Below are 27013 nucleotides of genomic sequence, written 5' to 3' on the forward strand. Positions count from 1 at the left end.
TTTTCTTGTGAAACTTCTTTGTCTTGACATTAAAAAGAAAAGCTAATTTTGAATCAGGGCTGCTGCCCCTGATGGGCTGCAGTCCCTCTAGGCTTCATTCATGGTGCTTTGAGTAATTCTTTCCTTTTTTTCGTCTCCATTATTCATTGACCTTGGTATTATAAACATCACGCTTTAACCAACTGAGCTTATTTAACTGGCCAGCTCCAAACAGTATTTTTAATACAGAAATTTTTCTTAACCAAAAGAATAAAGTTTTACTGGGCGAATTATACTTTAGACACTAAAAAAAGCTAATTCTAGATAAATTTAAGGAGTTGGACCAAGGATTCTTGAGAAGATAGCTATATGTGGGCACAGGCTAGAAATGGAAAATTAGATATCATTTTACCAATTAAAAAAAATTCCACATCTTCCTTCCTCTGTGCATTTCCCTATGCTCCAGCTTTGCTGGAGGGGGGCCTTCTCTAGCTGCAAAGAAAATCTGATTTTAAAGCGTGAAACATGAGGTGCTATGCAATGCTTATGTATCACTGAGTGAGAACAAGGCTAAAGCAAACAAAGATTTTTTTTAAAGAGCTTCTCAATACCAAGTAGATGGGCCACATGAAACCTAGAAGGTCTTGGCGGAAAGAAATCAAAATACAGTGAGGCTGAACACTTGTGCGGGGGGGCCACAGCCAATGCGGTGAAATGAGATCACAGATGGTGGACACTGAGCGGAAGGATGCAGTACCTCGGAGGCATGTTACTTTAACTGGATCCAGAGGGCGTCTTTCGGGACCTGTCTCTCCTGACTGCACTGACCTTTTCCTTTTCCCAAGGCCGCATGAGTACTTAAGCTCATCGGTTGTGAAAACAAATCTGATGAGGTATCGAAGGAGACGTCTCCCATCTTTCTTTGAAGAATTTACAGCCTCGTCCCACTGTTTGCTCGTTATGTAGACAGGGTAGTTGTTCAACAGCTGCTTGCTTCCCTGGAAAAGCAAAATATTTTCTCGTTAGCTACAGGGCCAGCCAGCCAGAAGCAGAAGCGATCTCCATTTCAAAGGCAGATATGCTTTGTAACCAAGTGGCTATGCTGACAATGAACCAGGTACTCAAGAGCACAAGTAATTGCTCACACTCAGAATGGGCACTTTTCAAATTACATTTGCATTTTTTATAAGAAGAGCCAATGAGGTATAATGAACACCTTTGAAAGAGGAGCTATTTATAACTTGCATTTTAACAGGTAGGTTAAAATGTGTCAAGATCCAATGACAGGGAACACTATTTAAATATAACCTGTAACTTTCCTTTTCAATCTATTAAAATATGCAAAATGACTTTGAAGAGTATGATCAAACAGGTCTCTCCATTTTTTGGTTGGCAGTTAAGTACTTTTAGATATTATTTGCTGGTGGTCTATTTTAATAAGGTATTGCTTACATGTAACATACCCAACACCTGATAGCCACTGCATTAAAGTGGAAACAACATTAAAAAGCAAATTTAAAAAAGGAAGAATTGTGGAAACTGAAAAAAAAAACCCAACATTAATAATAACGCAAAACAGGTTTCCTCAAATTATAGCTTTTGCAAATGCCACTATGTCAACTCAAAATTTTTCTTACTTTTCACCTTCATAATTTATGTCTGCTATAAAATTCCTAGGCTAAATAGCTGCAGTGGGACTAATTACGGGAATTTCTGTAGCATTTATAAGCCATGTTTAGTCAACTGCACCTACACAACCATTACTTTAGTTCTGGTTGTCCATAAAATTCTACAGTCCAGGACAAATTAATTAACCCACGATCTCAGTTTTAATGTACTCCTTCCCCAGTAATTAAGGCATACAAAATAAAGAAGGAAAAACTCATTCAGTTTTACAACTCTGCAAATTTACTACAGGTTATAAATTTGGCACTGTTTCAGTCTGATAGGGTTTTATTTCAAAAAGTGCTCTGTTTAGTTAAGCACCGAAAGGGTAAATGGCCTAGGAGTCAACAGGAAGAGGCGGCCAGATTTGGCTAGGAAATTGTCAATAACCTATACACATGGAAACACATCACTACAGCATTCATACTTTCTTGAACGAGCAATAGTGTGACTTTGTTTCATTTTTTAAGGGAGGCAGTTAAGGCATGTGGTTTGGGCTCTGAATTTAGAGTCAGGTTGGGTTTAAATTAAACTTGGAACCATGTCTTATTAGATTAACTTAAGCAAGTTACTTCAACTTGTTGGACCCAAGTTTCCCCATTTGTAAAACAGAAGGAACTAAATAACTAAATTATCACGGGTTTACGATGTGAATATTCGGGAGCATAAGCCAACCCTCAGCTCCACTTACAAGAGATGATCAAAAGATGGGTGGAGTCCAGAGGTGCCAAAGGCTCCTTGGGCCCAGGTTGCAGCAGGAGGTGAGAATCAAGGCTGTGGCGATGCAAACGGAGAGGTGGGAATGAAAGTCACAGAAGAGGGGGAAGGCGAGGGCAGGCAACCAACTGCATGAACCAGGGTGTGGGGACTGAGGAAGAGAGATGATTCTGAGGAGAGATGGTGGTATCTTCCACAAAGATAAGGAACAGGGCATGGCTGAGAGGAGGAGGCGGGAAGCAGGGAAAATGACCCACTGCTTCCCACGCATAGGGAGGGCAGGGCTCAAAAGGGATCACTGGTGACCCCTCAGCCCTCAGGGCAGCTGGGTGGGCCTGGTGCCGGTGGAACCAGGCTGGCTGGCTCAGAACCACTAAGTGCCGAAAGTGCTTACTGCGTCGAAAGTACTTTCATGGAAGAACCTTAGTAGTAACTGTCACCATTTATAGAGCGATTGATGACCATCCTGAGGTGCTTATCCCAGCACTGTGCACGAGAGGAATCCTTTCTCCTCACAGGCAGCGGTGCCAGAGCAGTTACAGAGCTGGGCTCTGGGGTCAGCCTCAGGCAGGTGACAACTTCTCTAATAATAATCCCAGCTTGCTGGTTTGTGGCGAGGAGTCCACCAATCTCCCACCAGAAGATAAGCACATGAGGGCTGGGATTTTTGTTTTATTCCTTTTTGGGGGGGGGTGGGGCAGCTGGCCAGTACGGGAATCTGAACGTTTGATCTTGGTGTTATTAACACAGGGCTTTAACCAGCCCCCTTTATCTGTTTTATTCAATGCTGAATACAGTGCCTGACACATAGTAGGCGCAATGAAGACTTGTTGAATGACTGAAGTGGTATAACACCTACTGCTGTGGTTGGTGCAAAGTAGATGCACAATAATTGTTATAATTAAGTTTGTTTGTTTTTTAATCACTATGGCACCAGGACATTGGAAAAGTTTTCAGGACTATAAATCGGCAAGGTTAAAGAATTTTTTATTTTTTTTAGCAGCTGGCGGGGCAGGGATCCAAACCCTTAGACCTTGGTGTTATAACACCGCACTCTAATCAGCTGAGCTAAGTGGCCAGCCTAAAGTTAAAGAATTTTAAGGAGAGCAACAAAGGTGAGAAACCATTAAAAAGGGGCTTCCGGGTTTTTTTTTAGCAGCTGGCGGGGCAGGGATCCAAACCCTTAGACCTTGGTGTTATAACACCGCACTCTAATCAGCTGAGCTAAGTGGCCAGCCCAAAGTTAAAGAATTTTAAGGAGAGCAACAAAGGTGAGAAACCATTAAAAAGGGGCTTCCGGGATAGGGGACTACCATCATCCTTAATTTAAAACCATCCTCTTATGTAGGATCTGTAAGCTTTGTGTGTACAAGTAAGTACATTTGACAGCTTTAAAAAAGGAAGACTGTGGAGCTAGTTTTTAAACCATCTATTTATTTAACACTATACAAGTTTTTTTTTTTTGTCTTTTGTCTGTTTTTTCCGTGTCCGGCAACGGATCGCAACCCTCAGTGTTGCCCCCGTACCGGACCAGGGACCGGCAACGGGATTGCAAACCTCGGTGTTGCTCCCACGCCTCGCTCAGCCAGTGAGCGGGAGCCGGTCTGTATGTGGGATCCGAACCCTCGGGCGGCAGCGCTGCCGCGCCTCCTAAGCGGTGCACTATCCAGTGCGCCACTGGGCCGGCCCTCTATACAAGTTTTTAAAAACCGTTTCCCTCAGGTGTGTGAGCTCACCTGGCAATCTAGGATTACTGTTGTATTTTACCAAGGAGGTTAAATTCTTTTCCAAGTTCTCATAACTCAAAGGGGCAGGGCTGGAAAACCCTGCCTCCAAGTTCAAGGTTCTCCCCATGGTGCTGGCTACACTCCTACAATTGGTCTGTTTTAAGATGGGAGGTCCTTGTGATTAGGGAGATGACAATCCAAGAAAGGAGCTTTTTCAAAGCCTTAAAAACAATCCACTCAGTGTAGAAACTTTTGGTCTCATAAAATGTAGAAATACCATTTGGAGGTAATTTTCATCAAGAAAAAGCAAAAGAAAGGGAAAAAGTAATTTATAACCCAACACAACTCAGGATGCTCTCTGGATGAAATTATGGATGAGATTTAGAATCCTGTTTTAGGATAATTAATAGAAATAAAATAATAAAAATGAGAAAATGCTCATGCACCTGATGTGACAATAAAAATAGAATAGTAATAATGAAGATGATGGGTAATCAAAGTTCAATAGTCCTATCCAGAGAAAATACAGATATTCCCCCTATTTTTATTTTTTTATGGAAATCCAGTTGTATAGTCTCTTCAATTAGCCACCAACAGGTTACTAAACTCTCACCTATATATACTGTTGAGTCACTTTGAAAAGACCAAGATGAATAACCCTCAATTAATGTCTTCACAGCCTCACAGCCCAATGGAAGATACAGGTGTACATTTACTATTAAGTAAGGTACTAGATGGGAGTTGGACTTATGAGCAATGTGCTACGTGAGCACACAGCAGGACAGTGGCCATCAGGGAGAGCTTCTTGGAGGGAGTGGACTTTCCAGATGTGCTTTCTGTCTGACAGAACTGCCAAGTTAAGAAACGGAGGCTTTGTTCTAGGGAGTGACTTGAAGCATGTAACATTTAATCTGAATCTGTAATTTAGAAAAATAACTTTCCACATGGAGAATGAAGAAAGAATCTGCTTCAACAGTCCAGGTGAAAAGCGACAAGAGTAAACCAGAGGGAAGAGACAATTCAGTGTGGCTGTAGAATTACGGCATGTCAGGAAGAGGATGAGGAAAGCGTCAGCGACATGTCAGAACCTTCTACCTGGGGTTGGGGGAGGAGTGAGGATGGGTAATGAGTGGGCGTGTGGGCGCCCTGCTGTCAGGACGCGGTGGGCATGCTGGCCCGGAGTTGAGCCATGGGGACTGGGGCTCTCCATACACATTCGGGACTTAGCCTACATGTGGTAGATGTCGTAGGTGGAACCTAACTGACTGGAGAAAGACAACAGAGAGCAAGAGAAGACAAAGCATGAACCTCTGGACACAGTGGATGGAAAACCCATGAAATTGTAATAAAAAAGGACAGGGACTACAAGAGAGGACTGACACTAGGCCAAGGTGAGAGACAGCATGGAGGAGAGGGGCAGGCCTGGGGTGCCCCTGGATCAGACAATTGGGAAAGTCACCAGGGGCCTCTTGCAGAACATTCTGGTAGATTGTGGAAGTGGGACCAGGTTACAGGGTGCAAGAGCAAATGGGAACTAAGAGAGAGGAGATAATGAATATAGATCAGTCTCGTAAGTGTTTAGTTATTAAAAAATGAGGTCACACTTAGCAAGCATGAATCGAGAGCCTTCTATGACAGGCACCAGGGATGCTAATGGCATGAGACCTGGGTCCAACCTTCAGGAGCAGGCTATGTCATGGTCTACAGTCAAAGTGCTCATGGAGGATGTTTCGGGATGATGGAAGGACAAAAACATTAAGTGGCAAAGCGAGGGAGAATCAAAGGAAGGCTCATTTTTAGGGTGGGGAAGACTTGAGTGTGTTTGACACTCATAGGAATGGCCTCTGGTTCTGAAGTCTGTAAAATGAAAGTAACATATACTCAAAACTGAACCTTGACTATCTTGTAAAATCGTATCATATTTAAACTGATAACCATTACTATCAAAACAGAGCATTTCCCTACACATTGGCAGACTGCAGTTTCTTCCACTGAGGTACAGAGGAAGCAAATGACTTGCTTTGGGGCCCTGACATCTGGAAAATACCTATTTAGACATTGGAGAATTCTACTCAGCATGGGACATGCCCAGAGCAAGGGACGTTCTGGAATACTGGCTCTGCCTGAGGGAATGACAGGTTGATGTCTCCCACTTCAGGTCCTCTCTGTGTCAACACAGTAGTGGAAGAACTGCCAGTGCTGTTTAAATTGCTATTTCTTCCTTCTTTTCCCCCTCAGCATAGAGTTGAATTTTTGTAAGCTAAATACATACATGATCTTTCTCCACAGAATATTACAGGTAAGATATTTACAGGTAAGAGACTCAAACTTCAGACAGGCAAAAGCTTACTTTGGCAGTCAATCTGTTCTGGTATATATTAGTAAGTTATCAAGAGGCCTACTTTTAAGGGAATTCCAATAGAACAACGTCTCTCTTTCACTAGAGACCTACCTCGGTCGGCTGGTCAGCGGGCTGCGGTATCAGGAGCTGGTTGTGGTGCTGCAGCACTGTCTTCAAATAATCTAAAACGGTCTGGCAGGGCACTGGGTGGAAGAAATTGCAATGATCACACATTAGCTATCCCGCAACAGGAAAATAAAAAACTTGAAGGTCTAAAAAGATGTTTAAACTTCTAAAAAAATAAAAAAGACTTTCTTTCTAAAGGAGATAGAATCTTCTTTCATTGGACATCCGTAGTTATTTCAGTTTGTAAATACAGAGCAGATGCTACAGTGTTGGGAGAATTTTTAGACTCAGCACAATTCACTGAGAACTTTCAAGTTGAACTTACTCCAAGATGAATCTGGGTCAATGGTAATGATCATGAACAACTCGCAGAAGAGATATGCCTTATCTTCTTGACTCAGGTTGTATGTAGCATTAGCACCAGAGATGCTTTTTAAAATCAAAGTACCGAAAACTAATGTATCACTAGTTTTTAATCAATAGTATAATGCTTACTTTAAATGACAGATTCATTCCCAGTTCTTCAGTAAGCAGGAATCCCATACAATTTAAGACTTGCTTCTCAACACGAAAACACCTGACCACACAGTTCTTACTGTACGTGTCCCATTCTCTCGCTTAAAAAGCTCAATTGATTTGGTCCAATTCAGATTTGGTTATGTATTTCATTAACTACTGCACTATTTTTTCAAGGCTTAGTCTTATAGACTAATAATAATTACAACAAAACTGAATAGATATTAACCCAACATAGAGCATGATATTGTTTCTACTATTGTATAAATAATGCCTACATCTTAAGACTTATATTTAACTTAAGCCCCAATTTTAAAGTATCACTACTGAGCTTTCTTACTTTTTCTCACCATTTTTTTTTATGATGGCAAACAGAAGTTACCATCTTTATCCACTGCTAATAGCTGAGTTTTTCAGGCAACATCACACTGTAACATAACAAATCAAAAACTACATCAACATCCTTTTGAAGAATCTGATTGACAGGAAGTAGAAGGAGGTTAGAAAATTTTTCTTCTTGCCAAAAAAGTATTCTCGTCAATAACCATCCTTACAGACCTGTCATTGGAACATTTTGTTCAAATTGAAGAGCCATTTGCTGAACCATCACGGAGGCCAACCTATACCAGTTTCATAAAACCTGTCAAGTGCTCCTAACTTCACCAGCCTATTAAGAGTTCCACTTACTTTACTAATGCCATAGAGAATAAGAACTCATCTTCTGGCACAGGGCATTAATTACCAGAAAAAAGCAGAAGACTGGGTAAATGGAGACAGGAGACAGGGCTGCATTTCAGTTTTGGGTTTTTCACTTGCTGTGGGACCTTTGGGACTTCATTGAACTTCTGTTTCTCAGTCTCTTCTACAAAGGGCTGAGTATGAGGATCCAGAACAGCACTTCATTCTTCACAGTTCGTGGTTAGAATAAAACGTAACAGCAGGTACACATGTCACTGCTTTGCCAAGTGACTTGTGCAAAAAAGCATTACCTCGGATTTAGCTTGGGAAGTGTTAGTAAAATTTGTAAACACTCACTGACTGATTAGGATTTGAATGAACTTCTTTTCTTTTGATCCCTTGCCCATACTTTACAATCATTAAGATGTCTAAGAGAAAATTTTTAAATGAAGCACAAAAATGCTTACAAGGCAGCATACAAAACCAAATATTCAGTATGACCTCAACACTGTTAAAAATAATTATGTGCATAGAAAAGGGATAGGAAAGAAATAAGCCAAAGTGTTAATGATAATAATTAGCAAAGATTATATTTTAGTCATGGGATTAGGGTAATTATTATTACCTTTATCCTTTGTCATCCTTATAAAAACCAGCACTGTAAAAAATTTCTATGGTGTATGTAAACATAATTTTACAGTAATTCAGAAGGTGTTTGAAAAATGCCTACACAACTATTGTTTCCCTTCCTAGCTGCCCATCTCCTTCATTGTTGATCACACAGGCCTGGAAGGGCTTACAGAATGATTCTCCCTTTCTCTACACACTCAACATTTAGGCGGCAGTGCTTAGCTATGATCAAGGCCAGCTGATTCATACGTGCTGGAAGAAAACAGAACTTTATGTGCATTTACTGTCTGTAGGGGGCTCTATTTAAGGCAAGTGGATCCTGTATGTGGATATCTGGGCACAAGGCTGAAGCCCAGGAAGGCTGTGGACAGGGCTCATATTTAGCCAATGGTTAAAATAAACTGAAATAGCCACTGCCCTGGGTGTTCTGAGTACCCACCTCCCTGACGCCCTCCCACCCCTGATCCTTACAAGGCAGAGGCCCCTCTCCAGCCCAGGGCCAGACTGTGCCCCTGCTGGTAAAGAGCTGGAACATCATTCTTGACTGGGGTTCTTTGGATAGTTGCCTAGATTTACGCAGAGAAGCTGTAGAATCAAGTGAAATATTTTCTGAGAAAAACAAACAACTACAGATGCAGGTGAAATACATTATCCTGACACCATGCTGCCTGCCTGGGAGAGGCACAGGGCACTGAAAAGGGCATTGTGAAGAACCCTTGTCCTCTTGTCCCTTTGTTCTGTGGACAAATGTGGAATTTCCATGTTAGGACATGGCCCTCACAGATGGGAGCAACCGCCAGTGCTCCATGTGCTGTTATGCACTGTGTAGGCCACCATGTTGCTCCTTTGGCCTCCGAGGGAAGAGGGAGGCAGGTCAGGGCTTATAGTAGCAAGAAGACCATCAACAGGGTCCTCAAGGAGCTGGTTATGCCCCTGAGGCCTTCACATCTAATTGCCTCCTTATGCGAATTGTGAATTTTAAGCAAGTCACTCTCTCTGATGGAGAAACTACCACCTCAGACCCATCAAGCACTTTTCATTCACTCACTTGTTCATACTGCAAAAGAAAGCCAGATGAATCTGATAGGTTTAATGAGAAAATAAAAGAGGAACCCAAAACACAGAAACTTCTATTGAAGGGCAGGGAGGCTATAAAGGTACCCAAAATGTACCCAGTACATATCCTGATATTGAAATCTATAATTCCCCCCACCCCATGTAATAGTATTTAAAAATGCATATCAGATCATCCTGAAAAGAGTAAAATACCTAGGAGGAAAGACAAAAAAGTAGAAAGATCTTTTGTGTCATCACAGTAAAACTTGAGATAAACAGGTTACAAATATTCCATAAGGTACTTTTAAATCTAGATGATGTGTCACTAAAAAAAAATGCAGACCTCTGTAGTCTGCATGGTTGTTACATCATGGTCAGGGAAGTTAGTTAAATCCACACAGACGGGGTCTTTACGACATTCTAAGATAACACTAGTATATAGCAGTTTACTGACAAAAAGTTCGGGAATTAGTTTTAAAGTCATTCTTGGGTACTTTTTTTTTTTTTTAATATACTGACTCTGACACTATTAACTATGCAATCCTGGGCAAGTTACTTAAACTCTGAGCCTTTGTTATCTTACCTGTAAAACTGGGATAATTACCTACTGCATACAGTTACTGTGAGGATTAGCTGAAATAATATATGTAAAGCAGAAGGCAGCCAATTAGTATTGTCTAATGTAAGCTATTGCAACAGGAATCTAGTAAATTCTTCATAGAGGCCACCTGACTGACTGTTGACTGTGCCATCTTGGCTGCTGTACTGAGCAGCTATTATGTAAGGCTCTTCTTCCAAGAAAACCTGCCCCAATTCTGGTTTTGCCCATATTAAGGGTACTTGGGTCCCTAGTTTCTAATTTTCATTGCAGATTATTGCATTAAAATCTCGATCAGAGTTTCTCTTCTCATTTCCCAAGCATTATTTAATCTACCTTGCTATGTAGTTGTTTTTAAAGACTTAAAACATCTTGAAATATGTCACATACAATTTTATAGGGAAGTCCTCTGACAACCATCTATGTGCTTAATCATCTTTGAGTATCCTAGTCACATTGACTCTGTAAAGTATAAGCTCCTGAACTGTAAATATCTAGAAATGAACAATGAGCTTTAAGTATTACTCAGCCTACAGATGCACAGTTATACTTTTGATAATGACAGTGTCCTGTTTGCTTAATTCAATTCAATTAACATATGTACATGGTACAACATGCCTGACAGTGGGCTAGGAACTGGGGATACAGAGATGACTTCGACTTAGTCTCTGCCTCAAGGACCTGACATGGCCTGCCTCTCTTCATATAGGGACATCAGGAGACACGGACACACAGAGTGGAAACTTCCAATGACAACGACTTTGAAAAGAAGCATGCATGAGGTATTATGGAAAGTGGTTACTTTTGCCTGGGAACTGAGTTTGTTGCAGAGGAAACTGTGGGTACAGAAGGACGAGGAGTTTCTCAAGGGGGGAAAAGGAGAGTACGTACTTAGAGTGGAAGGAATAACAGGAGTAAAGAAAGACCAGAGGCATAAAAGCATCTGGCTGCTCAGAATCAAAAATTGTCCAGTGGGCTGGAGCACTTGTATGGTGGACAGTTTCCTCCAAAACTGAACAGGAAAAGATCCAGGTGTCAAGGTCCTTGTGTGCCATACTTAGAGTGCTGAAATTTACTCCACAGACTGTGTGATGCCCTCAGAGGCTCTTCAGCAGTGGTTGACCTGGGGCTGGCAGGGGGAGAGACTGGAGTCTGGGAGAGAAATCAAGCAGCTCTTAAAACAGTTCGAGTTATGAGACGGGCCCAGATGAAAGCAGCAGGGAGAGAGAAGAGGGATCCAAATTGATGGGTATGTAACAGGTGGGATCCAGAGGAGTGTAGACAGACTGCAAGTGGGGGAGAGGAGTTAGAGATGGATCTGAGGTTCCTAACCTAGGCGGGTAACTCACTGAATGGTGACCTTTTTACAAGGTAAGAACACTACTTGTAACCTAGGAAAACTGCTTAATATTTCTGCATTGCTAGGCACAGAACCGTTTCCCTATCTTTTTCTTAAAGTTGCCATTTATCGAGTGCTCACTGGAAAACCTAGTAGGCATTCAATTGCTACTGATTGAATTTAATACTTTCAACATTCCTATAATATTTTCTTTTCTTTTCTTTTCTTTTTTGTCTTTTGTCTTTTTCCGTGTCCGGCAACGGATCGCAACCCTCAGTGTTGCCCCCGTACCGGACCGGGACCGGCAACGGGACTGCAACCCTCGGTGTCGCTCCCGTGCCTCGCTCAGCCAGTGAGCGGGAACCGGTCTGTATGTGGGATCCGAACCCTCGGGCGGGAGCGCCGCCGCGCTTCCCAAGCGGCGCACTTATCCAGTGCGCCACCGGGCCAGCCCCAACATTCCTATAATATTTTCAACCTCACTTTACAGAAGAGAAAACTGAGACTCAGAATGACTAAGTGATTTGCCAAAAAACACAGAAGGAGCACAAATTCAAACCCAGGTTTAACTCCAAGTCCACTCTCTTAACCTCACACTGCTCCGTTTCCCTGCATGTCACTTACAGCTATAGCCAAGAGCTGGGATGACTTTACCAGATTCTAAGCAGACGAACTTAATTCTTTATTCCTCTCTGTTCCTATTGTTCACTCTAATTTTTTACTCAGAATATATTTAGTTCTTTTCATTCACCTCAGAGTCCCAACTTGAAGTAAGATCAATGAGTCTCTCAGGATGAGAAGTCTAGTCTACCCGAGCCTTTCTCCACAGGCCCTGGTGGATATTTTGAAGGCTGGAAGTGGCGAGCACATAGGAGGGTAGTAGCACGTCTACGCTGCATCTATTCTAAGGGATCTTTGCTTTGGCATAATTTCTGTTATCCAAAAATGGACATTATTGGTTTGTTGCTTTTTAAGTTTCTCACTTAGAAAATGAGCAGGGTGTACTAGTAGGATCAGAACTGTATAATCCAAGGGTAGTTCTCTAGCTTGTAGCCTCTTGAGTTAGGACAGTAGACCCTCATTATTCATGATTCCCTATTTACAAACTTGCTTACTTGCTAAAATGTATCTACAACCCCCAAATCAGTATTCGTGGTGGTGCTTTCAGTCATTCGCAGGCATGTGCAGAGCACTGAAACATTCAAGTCACCTACATGCACGTGTTCCCAGCTGAGACAGGACAAGGTAAAGCTCTGCCTTCTCGTTTCTGCTTTCCTACTGTCCCCAAGCGTCCTCATCATGGTCTCTTTAGTGCTGAGTTTTTCTGTATTTTTGTGCTTTTTGTTGGTGACTTTACTATTTAAAATGGCCCCAATCATAGTGCTGCAGTGTTGTCTATGTTCCCAAGTGCAAGAAGACTGCGATGTGCCTCACAGAGAAAATGTGTGTTAGATAAGCTTCATTCAGCCATGAGTTATAATGCTGTCAGCTGTGAGTTCCATGTGAATTAACCAACAATAAACACTAAATAAGGTCTGTTTAAACACACACATAAAACAAGGTTATGTATTAATCAGTTAACACAAATGTCGTGAGCAGAGGCTCTCAGGAACCTAGCTCTGTATTTCCCCTGGGAGTAATGCTTCAATATCCACTTATTCAGTGTTCACAATGACTTTATAGAACATTACTACTACAAATAATGAGAATTGGCTGTATTTTGAGGGTGAAGGGGGTAACAAACCAGATATGGAGTCAGAAGGCCTGGTTTATAATTCTAGGTCGACAGCTGACCTCGCCTGTCCAGCTCTCAACCTCCTTGTCTGTAAAATGGGAATGATATTAATATTTGTTATGGCCCCTTGGAGTTATGAGGATAAACTGAGATAATCATAAATGTGCTTTTTAGAAAGTAGAAGGTCCTATAAATATCAACAATACTCTTCAATAATTAGTGCTGGAAAAACTGAATTTCCACATGCAAAAGAATGAAATTAGACCATACACAAAAATCAACTCAAAATGCATAAAAGACCTAAATGTAACACCAGAAACTATAAATCTCCTAGAAGAGAACTGAAGGGGAAAAGTTTGTGGACACTTTTTGGATATCACACCAAAAACTTAGGCCACAAAAGCAAAAATAAATAAATGGGATCACATTGAACTAAAAAGCTTCTGTGCAGCAAAGGAAACAATCAACACAATCAACAGCAGCCTATGGACTGGGAAAAAATATTTATAAACCATATATCTGACAGGGGTTAATATCCAAAATATATAAAGAACTCATAACTCAATAGTGGAAAAACAACCCAACCAAAAAATGGGTAAAAGACTTGAACAGACATTTCTTCAAGTAAGACATAAAAATGACCAACAGGTATATAAAAAAATGCTTAACATCATTAATCATCAGGGAAATGCAAACCAAAACCCTATGAAATACCACTTCACAACTGTTAGCATGACTAATATCAAAAAGTGAAAAGATGACAAAGGTTGGTGAGGGTATAAAGAAAAGGGAACTCTGGTACAATGTACAATATTGGTGGGAATGTAGATTGGTACAGCTAATTATAGAAAACCATACGGAGGTTTCTGAAGAAATTAAAAATGAAACTATCACATGGTGCTGATAATACCAAGGTCCAAGGTTTGATCCTTATCCTGGTCAGCTGCCAAAAAAAGAAAACAAAAACAAACAAAAAATAAATACATAATAAAAATAGAATTACCATATGATCCAGCAATCCTCCTTCTGGGCATATACCCAAAGGAAATGAAATAACCACCTTGTAAAGATGTATGCACTCCCACGTTCACTGCATCATTATTCACAATAGCCAAGATAGGAAACCACCTAAGTCTCCATCAATGGATGAATGGATATGAAAATGTGATGTATGTAGGTATGTGTACATGTACACGTACACACATACACACACACACAGAGGAATATTATTTAGACCTCAAAAAAGGATGAGCCTGATGGACATTATGGTAAGTGAAATAAACCAGACAGAAAGAAAAATATTGCATGATCTCACATATATGTGGAATTAAAAAAAAAAATTCAAATATACAGAGATAGAGAATAAAACAGTGGTTACCAGAGACTGGGGGCGGACGGGAAGAAATGGGGAGATGTAGGTCAGAGGATATGAAGCAGCAGATACGCAGGGTGAACAAGTCTAGAGATCCGCAAACAACATGAGAACAGGTAATAAAGCTGTGCTGTATTTGAGATTCAGTCTAAATGAACAGATTATTAGGTGTTCTTGCTACAAAAAAAAAAGGAGGTAACTATATGAGATGATGGATATATTAATTTGCTTCACTATAATAATTTTTTTACTATGTGTATTTGTAACATCATGTAGTATACCTTAAAAATATACAATCAAATTTACTTAAAACAATGTCAGCGATAAATATATCTTCCCTATATTTGGCACTTAGGAATTTCAAGGTATTTTTAATGTGTCATAATTACTTTATTTAGGAAGTTTTAAAAGATTATCACATTTTAGGATTCTAAGACCCACAGTTTTTCATATTTTAATATCTGTGGTCTTTGTGTTCAAACATAATTACAATGTGCAGTTACGATTTGTATTGTTTTTCTTAGTGGAATATAAAAATTGGTGTGTCTTACATTCAAAAGCGTCTCAGATTAGATGAAATACGGTATTTCCTATCCATTCCCCCCTTATGAGTTCTCTTACCTTAGAGCTGACTGTATGCTCTCTAAATAAATGTGACTACTCTAACTTGATGTCCCTTCATTGTGAGGTTCCACCTACCTTTTTGCTTCTTTTAATAAACCTCAGTCCTTCGCATACCTTATCCAAATATCTTTTCATGGCTTGTTTTCTCTTAACCTATTTTCACTTGCATTTAAAAAAATTTAACTTTTTAACAGACTTTCTAATTTCTAGTGTGATGATCTAACACAAAAGAAAATGTGCTAATGCTATTTCCTTGGGATAAAACATTGAACTGTGTACATCTGCAACTAACTCTGAAAAGTTAGTACTTCCTAGAAGCCGCTGGCGTGCATGTAGCTGATAATCGATAAGACTGTGTTGAATATTTTTAAAATAATACAGTAACACTGCCCTCTCATCAGGTGGTGCCAGAAATAATGCCTCTCCCCAACCTCTTTCTTCTTGGTAAGGTCTAACACCTTCCTTTTCCCCTTTCATAGCTGCCCAAGTGAAATCATTTTTCCTAATAGACTGATAGACTCATTTCTTTTAACTCTCACTTCAAGAGCTACTTCCCCAGGTATGAAGGCTTTTTTTCAAAAAAATAAACAAATGAGACAGGAATCTCAGAGTTCCCCAAGAGCACTCCTCTGGAGAGGCAGAGAAGTGACTGAGGATTGCTGCATGGGCTCTGACCTGTGGCGGGCGCCCCATCTTCTCTCCTTTGTCCTCCAACCACTGAGTGCTACCTTCTTGTACTCATTCATTCTGCTTGGCTATAAAAAAGTGATCCCACAACACCAGAGAGATTCTACTAGAAGAAAGCCTCAGGTCCTTCCGTGGAAATGTACTGGCCTCTAGGACAATAGGGACCTACTGGGACCACTGAGAAGCATGCACAGTGCTTAGGAGAATATATCCCAAGTTATATAGGAGAGTTACTGCCTGACAAAATACTCTTGGTATATGCAATACCAGCATGCTACTTACTGCACTTTTCTTCAAATGGGTGTCTAAAAATAACAATTTTCTCCTCCCCAAACACACAGCTAATAGGGTGAAGAGTGGATTCTTAGGTGATTACCCAGGCTGGTTTGTCGTTTAGTCAAAGATGGGGGTTGAGAGTTGAGGACAAGAGGGCAGTGATATCTCTCTTTGATCAAGTTGTCATCTCCAAGTGACGCAGTATTAAGGTGTCTCTAGGGAATGAGCACATGTGATAAATAATCACAAAGAAGCTAATATTTCCTTCATTTTACACTATTTCTTTTCTAGTAATAATTGATAAACTGGCTTTTCATCCATATTGTTGGGTTTGCTATGTATTATTTGAGGCAATCACATTTCTTCAGGTGAAATGGCTGTTGGTTCAAGTTCATGGAGGGAATCGTCAACAGGGAGGCAATGTTGAAAGTAACAGTAGTGGCCATAAGCCCAATTTTAATCCATGTCATGCAATGTCAGACCATCATGAGGGCTCAAGAAACTGCAGCATTTCTGTCTTTCTGGGAAGTATAGCAAGACAATGACTAGTGGCAGGCCAACAATGAGTGACCCCTGACACAGGCACCTGATCTGGAACAGGTTCAGGAAATGGGAGGTGAACTGCACCCCAAATTTGCTTAGGACACGTGACATACAGCTTGCCAAATAAAAGGAACTACACAAAATACTCTGGATATCTGTGTCACCTGTCCTTGCACTCTGATGAGATCAGAAGCTGGGCTCCTTTGGTTGTGGTTCCAAAAGGCTGGTGTAAGTCTCCACAGTTGAGTGATCTCTAGGACACTATTTTCTCCCCCCAGTGAAAAAGAAGTAGGAGTAAGAACAGAAAATACCACCCACTCCCCTTTTGAAGTAAACCCATAGGGAACTGACCACGATTTACAGAGATGTGATAGTTGTAAAATCCCACAGTATGTCGGCTGCAACCATATCTCTCTAACCCGGGGAAACCACAGTAGCACTCTGGTTCCACTACATTCTTCCGGGTTCTACTCAGTGACTCTCCTGCAGTCAGTACCTGCCTGGTTTGGGAAAACACCATGACTCTGCTTCTAACCCCAGGGCTCAAGTGCAAAAATACAATGGATTTATGTCACCTTTTGCTTCTCCTCCATAAGACAAATGCACTTAATCTAATTCCAAAATGTTAAACCAAACCTCAGCTCTATTTGGGGAATTCTCTGAAATGAAAGAATGGGGAAAAGATTAATTTCTTTTTTTTTTTTTTTTTTTGTCTTTTGTCTTTTTCCGTGTCCGGCAACGGATCGCAACCCTCAGTGTTGCCCCCGTACCGGACCGGGGACCGGCAACGGGATTGCAACCCTGGGTGTTGCTCCCGTGCCTCACTCAGCCAGTGAGCGGGAACCGGTCTGTATGTGGGATCCGAACCCTCGGGCGGGAGCGCCGCCGCGCTTCCCAAGCGGCGCACTATCCAGTGCGCCACCGGGCCGGCCCTAAGATTAATTTCTGATTTGGCAATTCTTAACACTTGTTTTTGCCTGCTATGTTACTAATAAACAAGTGGGTAACTTTAACGTTTCCTTCTTTCTAGATCAGGTGCCTAACTGGACAGTGCAAAGATACTGAGGAAAAAAAACATAACTTCTATTTATATATCTGTATCAGCCTTAAAGTTTTTAAATTTATATGTATGTTTTATTTTGATATATTAGTATAGTAGTATATGTATGTAATTAACCAATAAATGTGTAGAGTGATAGGTATATGTTCAAAAATTTTTTATCAATGGGTTGCATGATTAAAAAAGTCTGAAGATACTGCTCTAATGATCTCAGTGTCTTTTGTAAGCCACAGGCATGCAGAAATAAATTAAAAAATAACAGTGTAATCAATACTTTTCTAAATAGTGAAAATGACTTAGCAAACCAGACAAGGTGTTGCTATAAAGATGACTTTACTATTCTGAAAATCGAGTGTCTCTGAGACACAGGAAATGCCTCATGTTTAGTCAAGGGCACAAATAGTTTGGGGCCAGCTTATTTACTGTTCCGTCTTTGACCTACTAGTTTTAGTTTACAGTTTCTTATTAACTTTAAGGGGAAGTTTGCATGCTAAAAAGAGACTACCTGTTGAAACTTAACAAGAAAGATAGGGGAAATTAGTGGAACAGAAGAGACCATTTCATTTGTACATTACTACTATTCGAGTCCTGCTTCTGAAAGGATCATTTCATTTTAATTTATATTGTTGATTAATAAACTGCACGTATCAAAGCCTCTAAAAACACAAAACACATTTTAAAGGAAAGGGACTGCTTTTTGAAGAAAATGACGCATCCAACACTTGACTTACTTCAATGTCAATGCATCACATCTGGGAATTACTTTTGTATCGATAGAGACCTCTTTTAACAGGACTATGGTCTTCATACCTCTACCCAAGAACACTGTAGCTAGACATGAACAAGACAGGCTAGTGGTTCATCCTGAAAATTCTTTTTGGCACTGGGCAGGCTAAGGACCCCTTATGCATGCCTGTTTTCCAACTTTTCTATATTACTGGGCAAAAGGAAAAATGCACACATCAATATACACATATACACAGACACAGAGACAGACAACTGAAAGGAACGAGTTGCAGTTGTCTTGCAAGTAACACAGCTGGATACCTGGGATGCTCTCTAATTTCCTTCTCAGCTCTTCATTTTCTTGTTGCAGGGAAATAACCTCCTGCTCCAGCTCTTGGCACCGAGGACAGTAGCCTTCCTCCTCCTCCTCCTCTTCCTCCTCTGGTAGTGTAGAAGAGGATGGGTGACCATGGGATTCGGATGTTGCTGGGGAGGTCCAGCCACCTAGTGTATGCACGGGGGAAGTTGATAGAGGATCCACGTCGGCCAGGTGGCCATACTCACTGACCGACGAGGTGTTTGGAGTCGGAAAGCTCCCCGAGAGCAGGTAATTTTGTAGGGAATCAGTGAAAACCCTCAAAAAGGCAGAAGTTTGTTGTTTCCTTTGCATATATTGCATCTCTATGTCTACACTGTCTGAGGTCTGACTGTGGACCCCTTTGCCAATGTGACACTGCTCTTGTCTTTCATTATAATTCGAACCTTCCTGCTTTACGCAAGAAATCATGGATTGAGAATGGTTGGAGTTTAGAAGTTTTCCTCCACAATTCAAGAGGCTAAGAACGCGACTGCACTGCTGGGCAAAGGCATCCAAGATCATACGACTCTCTGAAACAAATAAAAAGACACATCAGTGATTCCAAAGCTAAAGGCAAGGGATAAGTAAAGTCCTTAATTTTGAGTTTAACCTTCAAATATGTTAAAAATATGCATTTCTACTCTGTTGTAAACCAAGATGACACGGTGAATCCACTATTAATAGGACACATGGCTTCCTGTTGTTTTGCTGTTCTGCGACTAGTGGGGTGTTTGATGGCTCACCCCCAGTCCCTTACTCTAGGAAATGGCTGCACTGCAACTTTGGGCACCAGAGAGTTCCCTCTCTGTGGCTTTAACCATCACACCTTTGACTTCATTAATATCCTGACTCTGATGAATCCAGCCAGCCACTGCAGACTCGTTCCTCATTGATAGGAGGGCTTAAAGCAATCATTACTTCTATTTCTGGAGTGCCCTCATGCCCTTGCTATTAATCAGCTGATACAATCCCTGCCGAGAGTACGTAGCTCCCAGATGCAAACTGGAGAAGAAAGATAAGTCCTTCTGAAGAGCTCACTAGAAATCTAAAGTAAAACAAAGAGTTTTACCTTTTATAAAGCAAAGGATGAGCACAAAACAAAACTGTACGTGTGATCCAACATCTGTGCTCGCTATTTCTTCCTTTAATTTATCCGCTAACTTGGATTGCCTGTCAAGGCCAATGTTTAGGGGGACCTATGTCAGTATCACTGGAAAATCAACAGTGCCTCTTCTTAGAGCCTTTTGCATTAGACTGTCTAAATCTCCTAAAATGGCACATGGCATGTGTGCAGTTAGCCTACATACATGAATTCTAAAGCATATTAATTATCAAGCAGTGACAAGCAAAAAGCAAACAAGAAAGCAATCAACTCACAGCAAAAACAAAGAAAAAAAACACCCCAGATGGTGAAAATATGACATAACATTGTGAGTCTAAGGGTTGTGAGCATGCACCCTAAGTGTAAATGTCATGAGGTAGATCCCTGTCTTTCCTGTTACCACCTAGAACGGGCCATTACACATACAGAGAGGAATACTTCTCAGGCTTACATAGTGGTATGAGGAATCCTCGTATTTCCTCCCTCTCTTACCCAGAATGATGGCAACAAATGAAATATGGGACATTTTAGATGCCAATAACTATTGTTTATAAGAGAAATATAACTACTTGCTCTCTCTCTCTGAAAACACTGATTAGTTGCATTTTTTCCCCCACTGGGGAGGAAAAAACCTCTTAAAATAAAAAATGGTGAGATACTCAAGGGCTTCTATGGGGACAATAAGCCAGAATAGCTGCAGTAAGAAATCCTCTAGAAAATCCAGGATGTATGATCAATGACACCACACTTCTGGAAACTTCCATGCAGTGCTTAATGCTGCCTATGTTCTCTTTTCTTAGTATTCCTGAAGTAACTACACTATTGTGGGGAGAGGATCCAAGTGTCCTTTTTCAACTATTTAATAAGAATACATAAGAAAGCCCACAGCCTGGCACACAGGAAGCATCTCTCACATCTCCCAAATCTATACAGTGCTACCATTCCAGAATTCCACTGAAAAATTACAAGTCAGAACACAGAGGCCAGATCTCTTCTGTTCATGAGAGGAGCATAAACTGTACTGGGATGTGAGGGCCAGCACAGGGCCTCAAAAAATACTTAGAGAATACACAGCAGGGGTTCTTGTAAATACACAGAGCATCTTGGTTTACAGCATTTTCAGATTAACTTTGGCTGGGATGGTGGTGGCATGACCACCCTAGGCAGACTGAGAGTCCACAGGACTATTTTCTTCTTGGGCCAGCACATCCTTACTCTTAGGAGCAGTACCACCTTTAGACCCAGGCAAGAGGACCCCTGCCCCAACCCTCCTCCTCCAGCTGATACTCTCCCATGGTAAGGTACCCAAGATCCAGGAATTCCCTACTTGAACTGCTCTGAGGGCCTGTGCTGGTCTTTTCCCTGAGCCATTCCCCCAAAGACAGGCCATGGTGCCAGCACTTGGAAGTTTGGACTGGGGTATCCATACATGTGTATGTGCTGTGGATTGAATGTGTCCCCCCCAAAGTCCATGTATTAGAAACTTAACCCCCACTGTGTCAGTGTTAGGAGGGTGGGAAATCCTACTATAATTGAACGGTAGGGCCTTGAAGAGGTGATTAGATTGTGAGGACCATGCCCTAGTAAATGGATTAATAAGTTGATGAGTCAATGGTGGTCATGGTCATGGTTCTAAGGGCTTTAAAAGCAGAAGGAGTGCTTCTGTCATTTTGCAATGCAAAACCCTGTGTGGCTGTAAAGCCACCATCAAAGAAGGCCCTCACCACATGTGTTCCCAGACTTCAGACTTCCCAGCCTCTGAAAGTGTAAGCAATAAAGTTTATTGTCTCACAAATTACCCAGTTCCAGATGTTTTGTTATAAGCAACAGAAACAGACTAATGCACTTCTAGTGAAACATAGAGCTGGGAGTGATAAGAGAAGGCTATGGGTTGGCCAAAAATTCCAAAGTCAAACCTGGCCATTACAAAGGTGTATTTGTCAAGGTAGGTGGATAGAACATACTTTATTTAACAGTTTGTTAGGTTGATTTATACTTTTTCATTATTTGATCTATGGTATGTGGGCCTGCATTTGTACTCTTGTCCTGAGTCCCACAAATATTTGGGTGCCACTTCTTTATAATGACCCAAACCAAATAAACGAGAAAATAAACAGCTGAACCATACAGGTGCAGAGGTTGAAAGTGTCGTGCTCTCATTTTTTTACTTCCTGATTTCTTTCTTATTAGTAAAATCAAAGGATGATATTGATTGGGAATTTTCAATTCAAGCCCAACGGCAGTTTTCATTCATTTTAATCCTATAATCCCATTCTAGACCTGCAGTTGTATTTACTGTTTGCATTTTAATCAGCATAGTCCCAATTGATTTACAGCCTATACTCCTTTAACATAACCTTGATGAAAGGGACAAAATATGAAAGGAAAGGCTAAAATAGATTGCTTAGAAAGAACCACTCAAATATATTTGTTCAGTGTCCTACAAAACACTCAGTAGTTTTAATCATATTGATAAATCACATTAGGGCATAGATTTTAAGGGAAAGAAATCTGACTTAGGGACAAGTGTGATTTGTTTTCTTAATTGAAGGATAAACTCATAACATGCTGAGAAAAAATCATTATGTAATATACTACATTATGAAGATAATCTATTAAAGTGCACTCAGAATATGAAAGAATAACTACAATCACAAAATAGTTCTTGCCTGCAGTTTTGTAAATGCTTCATTCTGAATTTGTTCTCAGAATTGATATATACAAAAATAGCAATTATAACCCTTAAAGTTGAATTTTTCCTCTTTTCAATGCCTTGAAATATTTGAATAGTATTTTACATTGATACATGGAAAAGTGTGATGAAAAATATTACTATTACACTTGGTGGAAAACTGCAAATCTTTCCACTTAATACATATTGCAGCCAGCAATACTTCAGTTTTCTAGACAGAATATAATTAGAAATGCAAGTACTGTGCAATGCCCATTATCGCTAAGAAATGCAGAAAAATTCTGTTTTCATATGAACACAATTGAATGGCTACTGATCCATGATTCTTAATTGAGCAAAGTGTGAACATGTATTTTGATTTTTTTAACTGTTTTTTTTTTTTTTCTTTAATCATGGAATACTACATTCACGTAATGGCAGGGAAGTACAAAGTCAACAGTTTGCAAAGGGGCTTTAAAACTCTACTTTTTCCCTAACTCTCCAAATTAAACACCATAAAATGTTAATAAGTCACAATCACAAAGCATTCTAAAATGACCACTTCTCTGTAATTTATTTTGCTTTATTGTGTAGCCTGTTGGGAGCATGCTGCCACTTGTGCCTAGCCTAATTCCAAAATCTAAACCCATGATTATTTTTTTAATTAAAAAAATTCATTTCTTGAAATTCTTCTAAATTTAAGTGGTTTAATTCATCCTAAATCTGATAAGTGAATAGGAAGAGGGATGGGAAGTAGGCAATCAAACATAGTCTCCCTACTTTAACGTCTCTTCTTTGTAAGTAAAGCCTTAAATGGAATTTGCCCATCACAGCAGATTCCCAAGAGAATTCCATTTCTATGAAGGAGATCACAGTAGTCAAGATTAGTGGTAACCTTTTGATTTTAGCCCAGCGAAGGGTGAAATGTATTAATATTAAAAATGCAGAAGGAGGAATTTTTTTAGTGACCTACTATCATATCCACACATTGTGTCTACCAAAAGGATTTCCAACTAGTTCGAAATAGACAATTTCCTTAAGACATTAATTTAACTTCTTTTTAAGAAGACTTCATGGCATAGAAAATAGAAGTCAGAAAATGAAAGCATCTTTGGATACATCACCCTTGCCTTAAATCAATGAACTATGTCTTTTAAAAACAATGCTATCCAATTTTTTTTCATAATGGCAAACATCAACACAGCAAAACAGGATGCAATTTTTCTAAATAAATAAATCAATGATGTGTCAAAAATTAACAGATGAGTTAATATACTTGGTGCTATCAAAACCAGATGGTGCTTCCTCATATTCATCCTGCTCAGTCAATCCCTGAATATTTTCTGGACCATCGGTATATAAAATAGGATGCTGCTATTTGTGATGGCAAACAAAAGCAATCATGCCTGCCAAGCACATACTATAACAGGCAGCATTTCAGCTCTGCTAGACAGAAAGTAATTAGAATGCTTTTAATGTCCAAAAGAATGATGCTGATAGGCTGCCGCAGATGTGTAGATTTATGAATATTTATATGGTGGTTTATAGCTGACACTTTTATCAGTTGAAGAAGATAAAATATCTGCCTGACTCAAAAGCTTGACAGTCAGGTTAATAAAATCTCATTAAAGAGAATGACCTATGCAATTATATAGGATTTATTGTAATTCATTTTTGATTGTACTCTGCTTAAAGATGCAATTTCCCATTTCCTGATGCCAAATTTAGGCTGCATATCAAGATGTACGTGGGTTTTAACTCTAAGCCTCCCACAGAGGAAAAATATGCTTTTAAAACCATGGTGTATTACCCCGTTTAAGGAAAATTATACTCTTCATGAGATTTTTGAAAAAAATCTATTTTTAATCACATATTCCTCTTCTCAGTGGTTTATGGCCCTTAATGGCAAATAAGACCTACTTCAACCCTTTCATCTTTTCACTGCATTTACTCTTCTATCCTTGACTCATTTCACCAAACTGAAATGTTTTGACTATTTTCCGTTTACTAGGTGGCCTGAGTTACTGCAATTATGCTTCTGTGAGGGTGCAACAGGCAAAGCACCCCTTACCCCACCCCCAGAATGCTTAACTGGCCAGAGGTCTGCGCACACATGCTCATTGGTTCAAAGTGGAACCACTAGTTCCTCAAAGAGCCAATCAGCTCTTCAGGTAGCTGTCCCTCTGATGGTCACTCACATCACTATCTCTGTTAAGAGATGGCGTTGTCCGTCAATAGTTAATTTTATGGCCACAATCCATGATGTCTAATTCTATGGCTTTTTCCCCCTGCCCCCAGACCATTTTCCTCACTACACAGAAGAAACCCATCTTTCCAATAAATACTAGGCATCAGGCCCTCAAGCTTACCCCTCTTCATGACCTCTCTGAAAAAAGGCAGCCTTGAGAATAAAAGGAAATACAGGGAAGTTCGTAGGGCATCAAAAAAGCCCCTTTTCATTCCTTTAGATTCAGTGATGTTATGATTTCCACTTTGGGACACCAGAGACACAATAAATTAAATAGGACATTAGAAGAAACACCGAAAGAGAACATTTAGAACAAGGTGAGAAGGGCAAAAAAGCCCTCCACATGAATGAAAGCAACAAACTGCCAGAGTAGGAATCATGGAAGGATAGCAAGTGATTGGTGCAGAAAAAAAGAACTAACACAGGAAATAGATCAGGGAAAAGCAAGGTTAAAACTATGGGTACAAATGGCCATGAGAGGAGGCAGATTTACAGGGTATGAAGGAAAGTGAGAGATTGACAAGGCAGTCAGCAAAGACTGAAAGGAGAAAACGAGCAAGAGAAGATCCAAGACTGAACTGGGCAGATAGAGAGGAGGAAAAACCTCCAACGAACATGGTGGAACTGAGATTATGCAAAGGAGTAAGCAAAATACGGAAAATGGGGAAATAAAAAACTGAGCTGTGTGATAAACACGGGCATGAACAAGCAGTAGTAAAAGAGAAAATAAGATCTCAAACCCAGACAGAAAAAATACGAACCTCAGCAGGAAGGAAAAACAGGAAAAATGGGAGGAAAATGGAAATGGGTGAGTAGCCTAACAATGAGCATAAAAACACCAAGGAATATTGGGCCGAGAGCAACTGAAAAGAAACAAACAAAAAAACCAAAAACACACACCCCGCAAACAATAAGGAAGCCCACATAACCCCACTCAGAACCGTCAAACATTTCCAAATCAGTGAGGGATGTGAAAGAACAAGTAATCTGTAATTAGATTTTCTTTCTCAAAACCAATCCTTCATGTGTCAAAATATTGACAAACAACAGAACATTAGCATAGGCATCTATAACTCATCGAGAGACAATGCTCTCCTGTTTTCATTACGAAAAAAAGTCTTAGATTCACTGGTACACAGAATTTGGGGGACTCCAAAGTGCGACATAAGGCCCGAGCAGGAACTTTTAGTTCTCGGGAGCTGATGATAACCGTGGCTGCGCGCCCCCAGCGAGCGGAGAGCGCCCTTGGGCGCCGGCCCCAGGCTGTGGCCTCTCCACCAGCCCACCTCCCTCCCCGTGTGAGCTGGCCGTCCCCGGGGGCCGCCGGCCCACTGCGGAAAGGAGGAGTCTCGGACCCTGGGGTGGGCGCACCCACGCGCCACTTCTGCGGGACTCGGGCCGAGATGCTGGGGAAGGGACAGTCGGTGTTCCATGGACAGGAGGGAGGGGGACGACGATGTAGGCGGAGGGATCGAAATGTCCCGGGCTCTCGGGGCTGGGGGAAGGGCGAGACGTCCCCTCCCCCCCACCAAGTCCACCGCGTGGCTGGTACGGAGGGGCCCGGTGTCTAACACCCAAGGCGGACTATGGGGTGGGTGGAGAAAGAGGGGCAGTGAGAGCGACAGGGACAGCGCGCGCACGACGAACACACGCGCACATAAGAGGAAGAGAAACACCGAGCCCGGGAGGCAGCCGGAGCGGACCGCGACAGCGGGAGAGCGCATCAAAGAGGTGGAGAAAAAGAGCCCCAGAGGCAAAGAAGTGGGGACAAGGAGCAGGAAAAGCAAATGGAGGACGGAGGGAAAGGGAAGAAGTGGACGGAAAAAGTGAAGCAGCGGAGGGTGAAGGGAGGGCGTCCGCGCGGAGCCGTCTGGGCAGCTCCAGCTTCTCCCGAGCGGCCTCCGCGGTCGCTCCTGGGCGTCCGGTTCCCGTCCGAGCAATGCGGGCCGCCGCGCCTGCCGGGCTCGGGATACGAGCCGTGGCGCCACCTGTTAGGCGCGCGCGCCGTCGTAAGCCCGGGACGCCGCGGCGCCGGGACTCCTCCAGAAGTTGCGGGCCGCGCGTGGGGCGGACGCAGAGGCCTCCGGCGTGCGCTCTGACCCCAGGCCCTACTCTCCTCCGCCGGGACTCCGCGCGGGAGGGTGTCGGCGGTCCCCGGCCTCTCCCTCCCGGTCCCCTCCCCTCCCGCCCAGGAAAGTTGCGCCCAAGAGTTGGTACCTGCGCTGAGCTCCAGGCTGGG

At 41.5% G+C, this 27013-nt stretch overlaps 1 protein-coding gene across 1 annotated transcript; it reads right to left on the reverse strand.

The window, feature by feature from the left end:
• Positions 1-211: 211 nt before the first annotated feature.
• Positions 212-27007, reverse strand: BEND4 (BEN domain containing 4). The gene is given in 5 exon segments (XM_008585942.1): positions 212-709; positions 711-977; positions 6541-6632; positions 18717-19283; positions 26992-27007. Coding segments are annotated over 4 exon segments (990 nt in total). The 5' UTR covers positions 19276-19283; positions 26992-27007; the 3' UTR covers positions 212-637.
• Between the last annotated feature and the right edge of the window lie 6 nt (positions 27008-27013).

This window comes from Galeopterus variegatus, unplaced genomic scaffold (genome assembly GCF_000696425.1).
Source record: "Galeopterus variegatus unplaced genomic scaffold, G_variegatus-3.0.2 Scaffold3768, whole genome shotgun sequence".
NCBI lineage: Eukaryota > Metazoa > Chordata > Mammalia > Dermoptera > Cynocephalidae > Galeopterus > Galeopterus variegatus.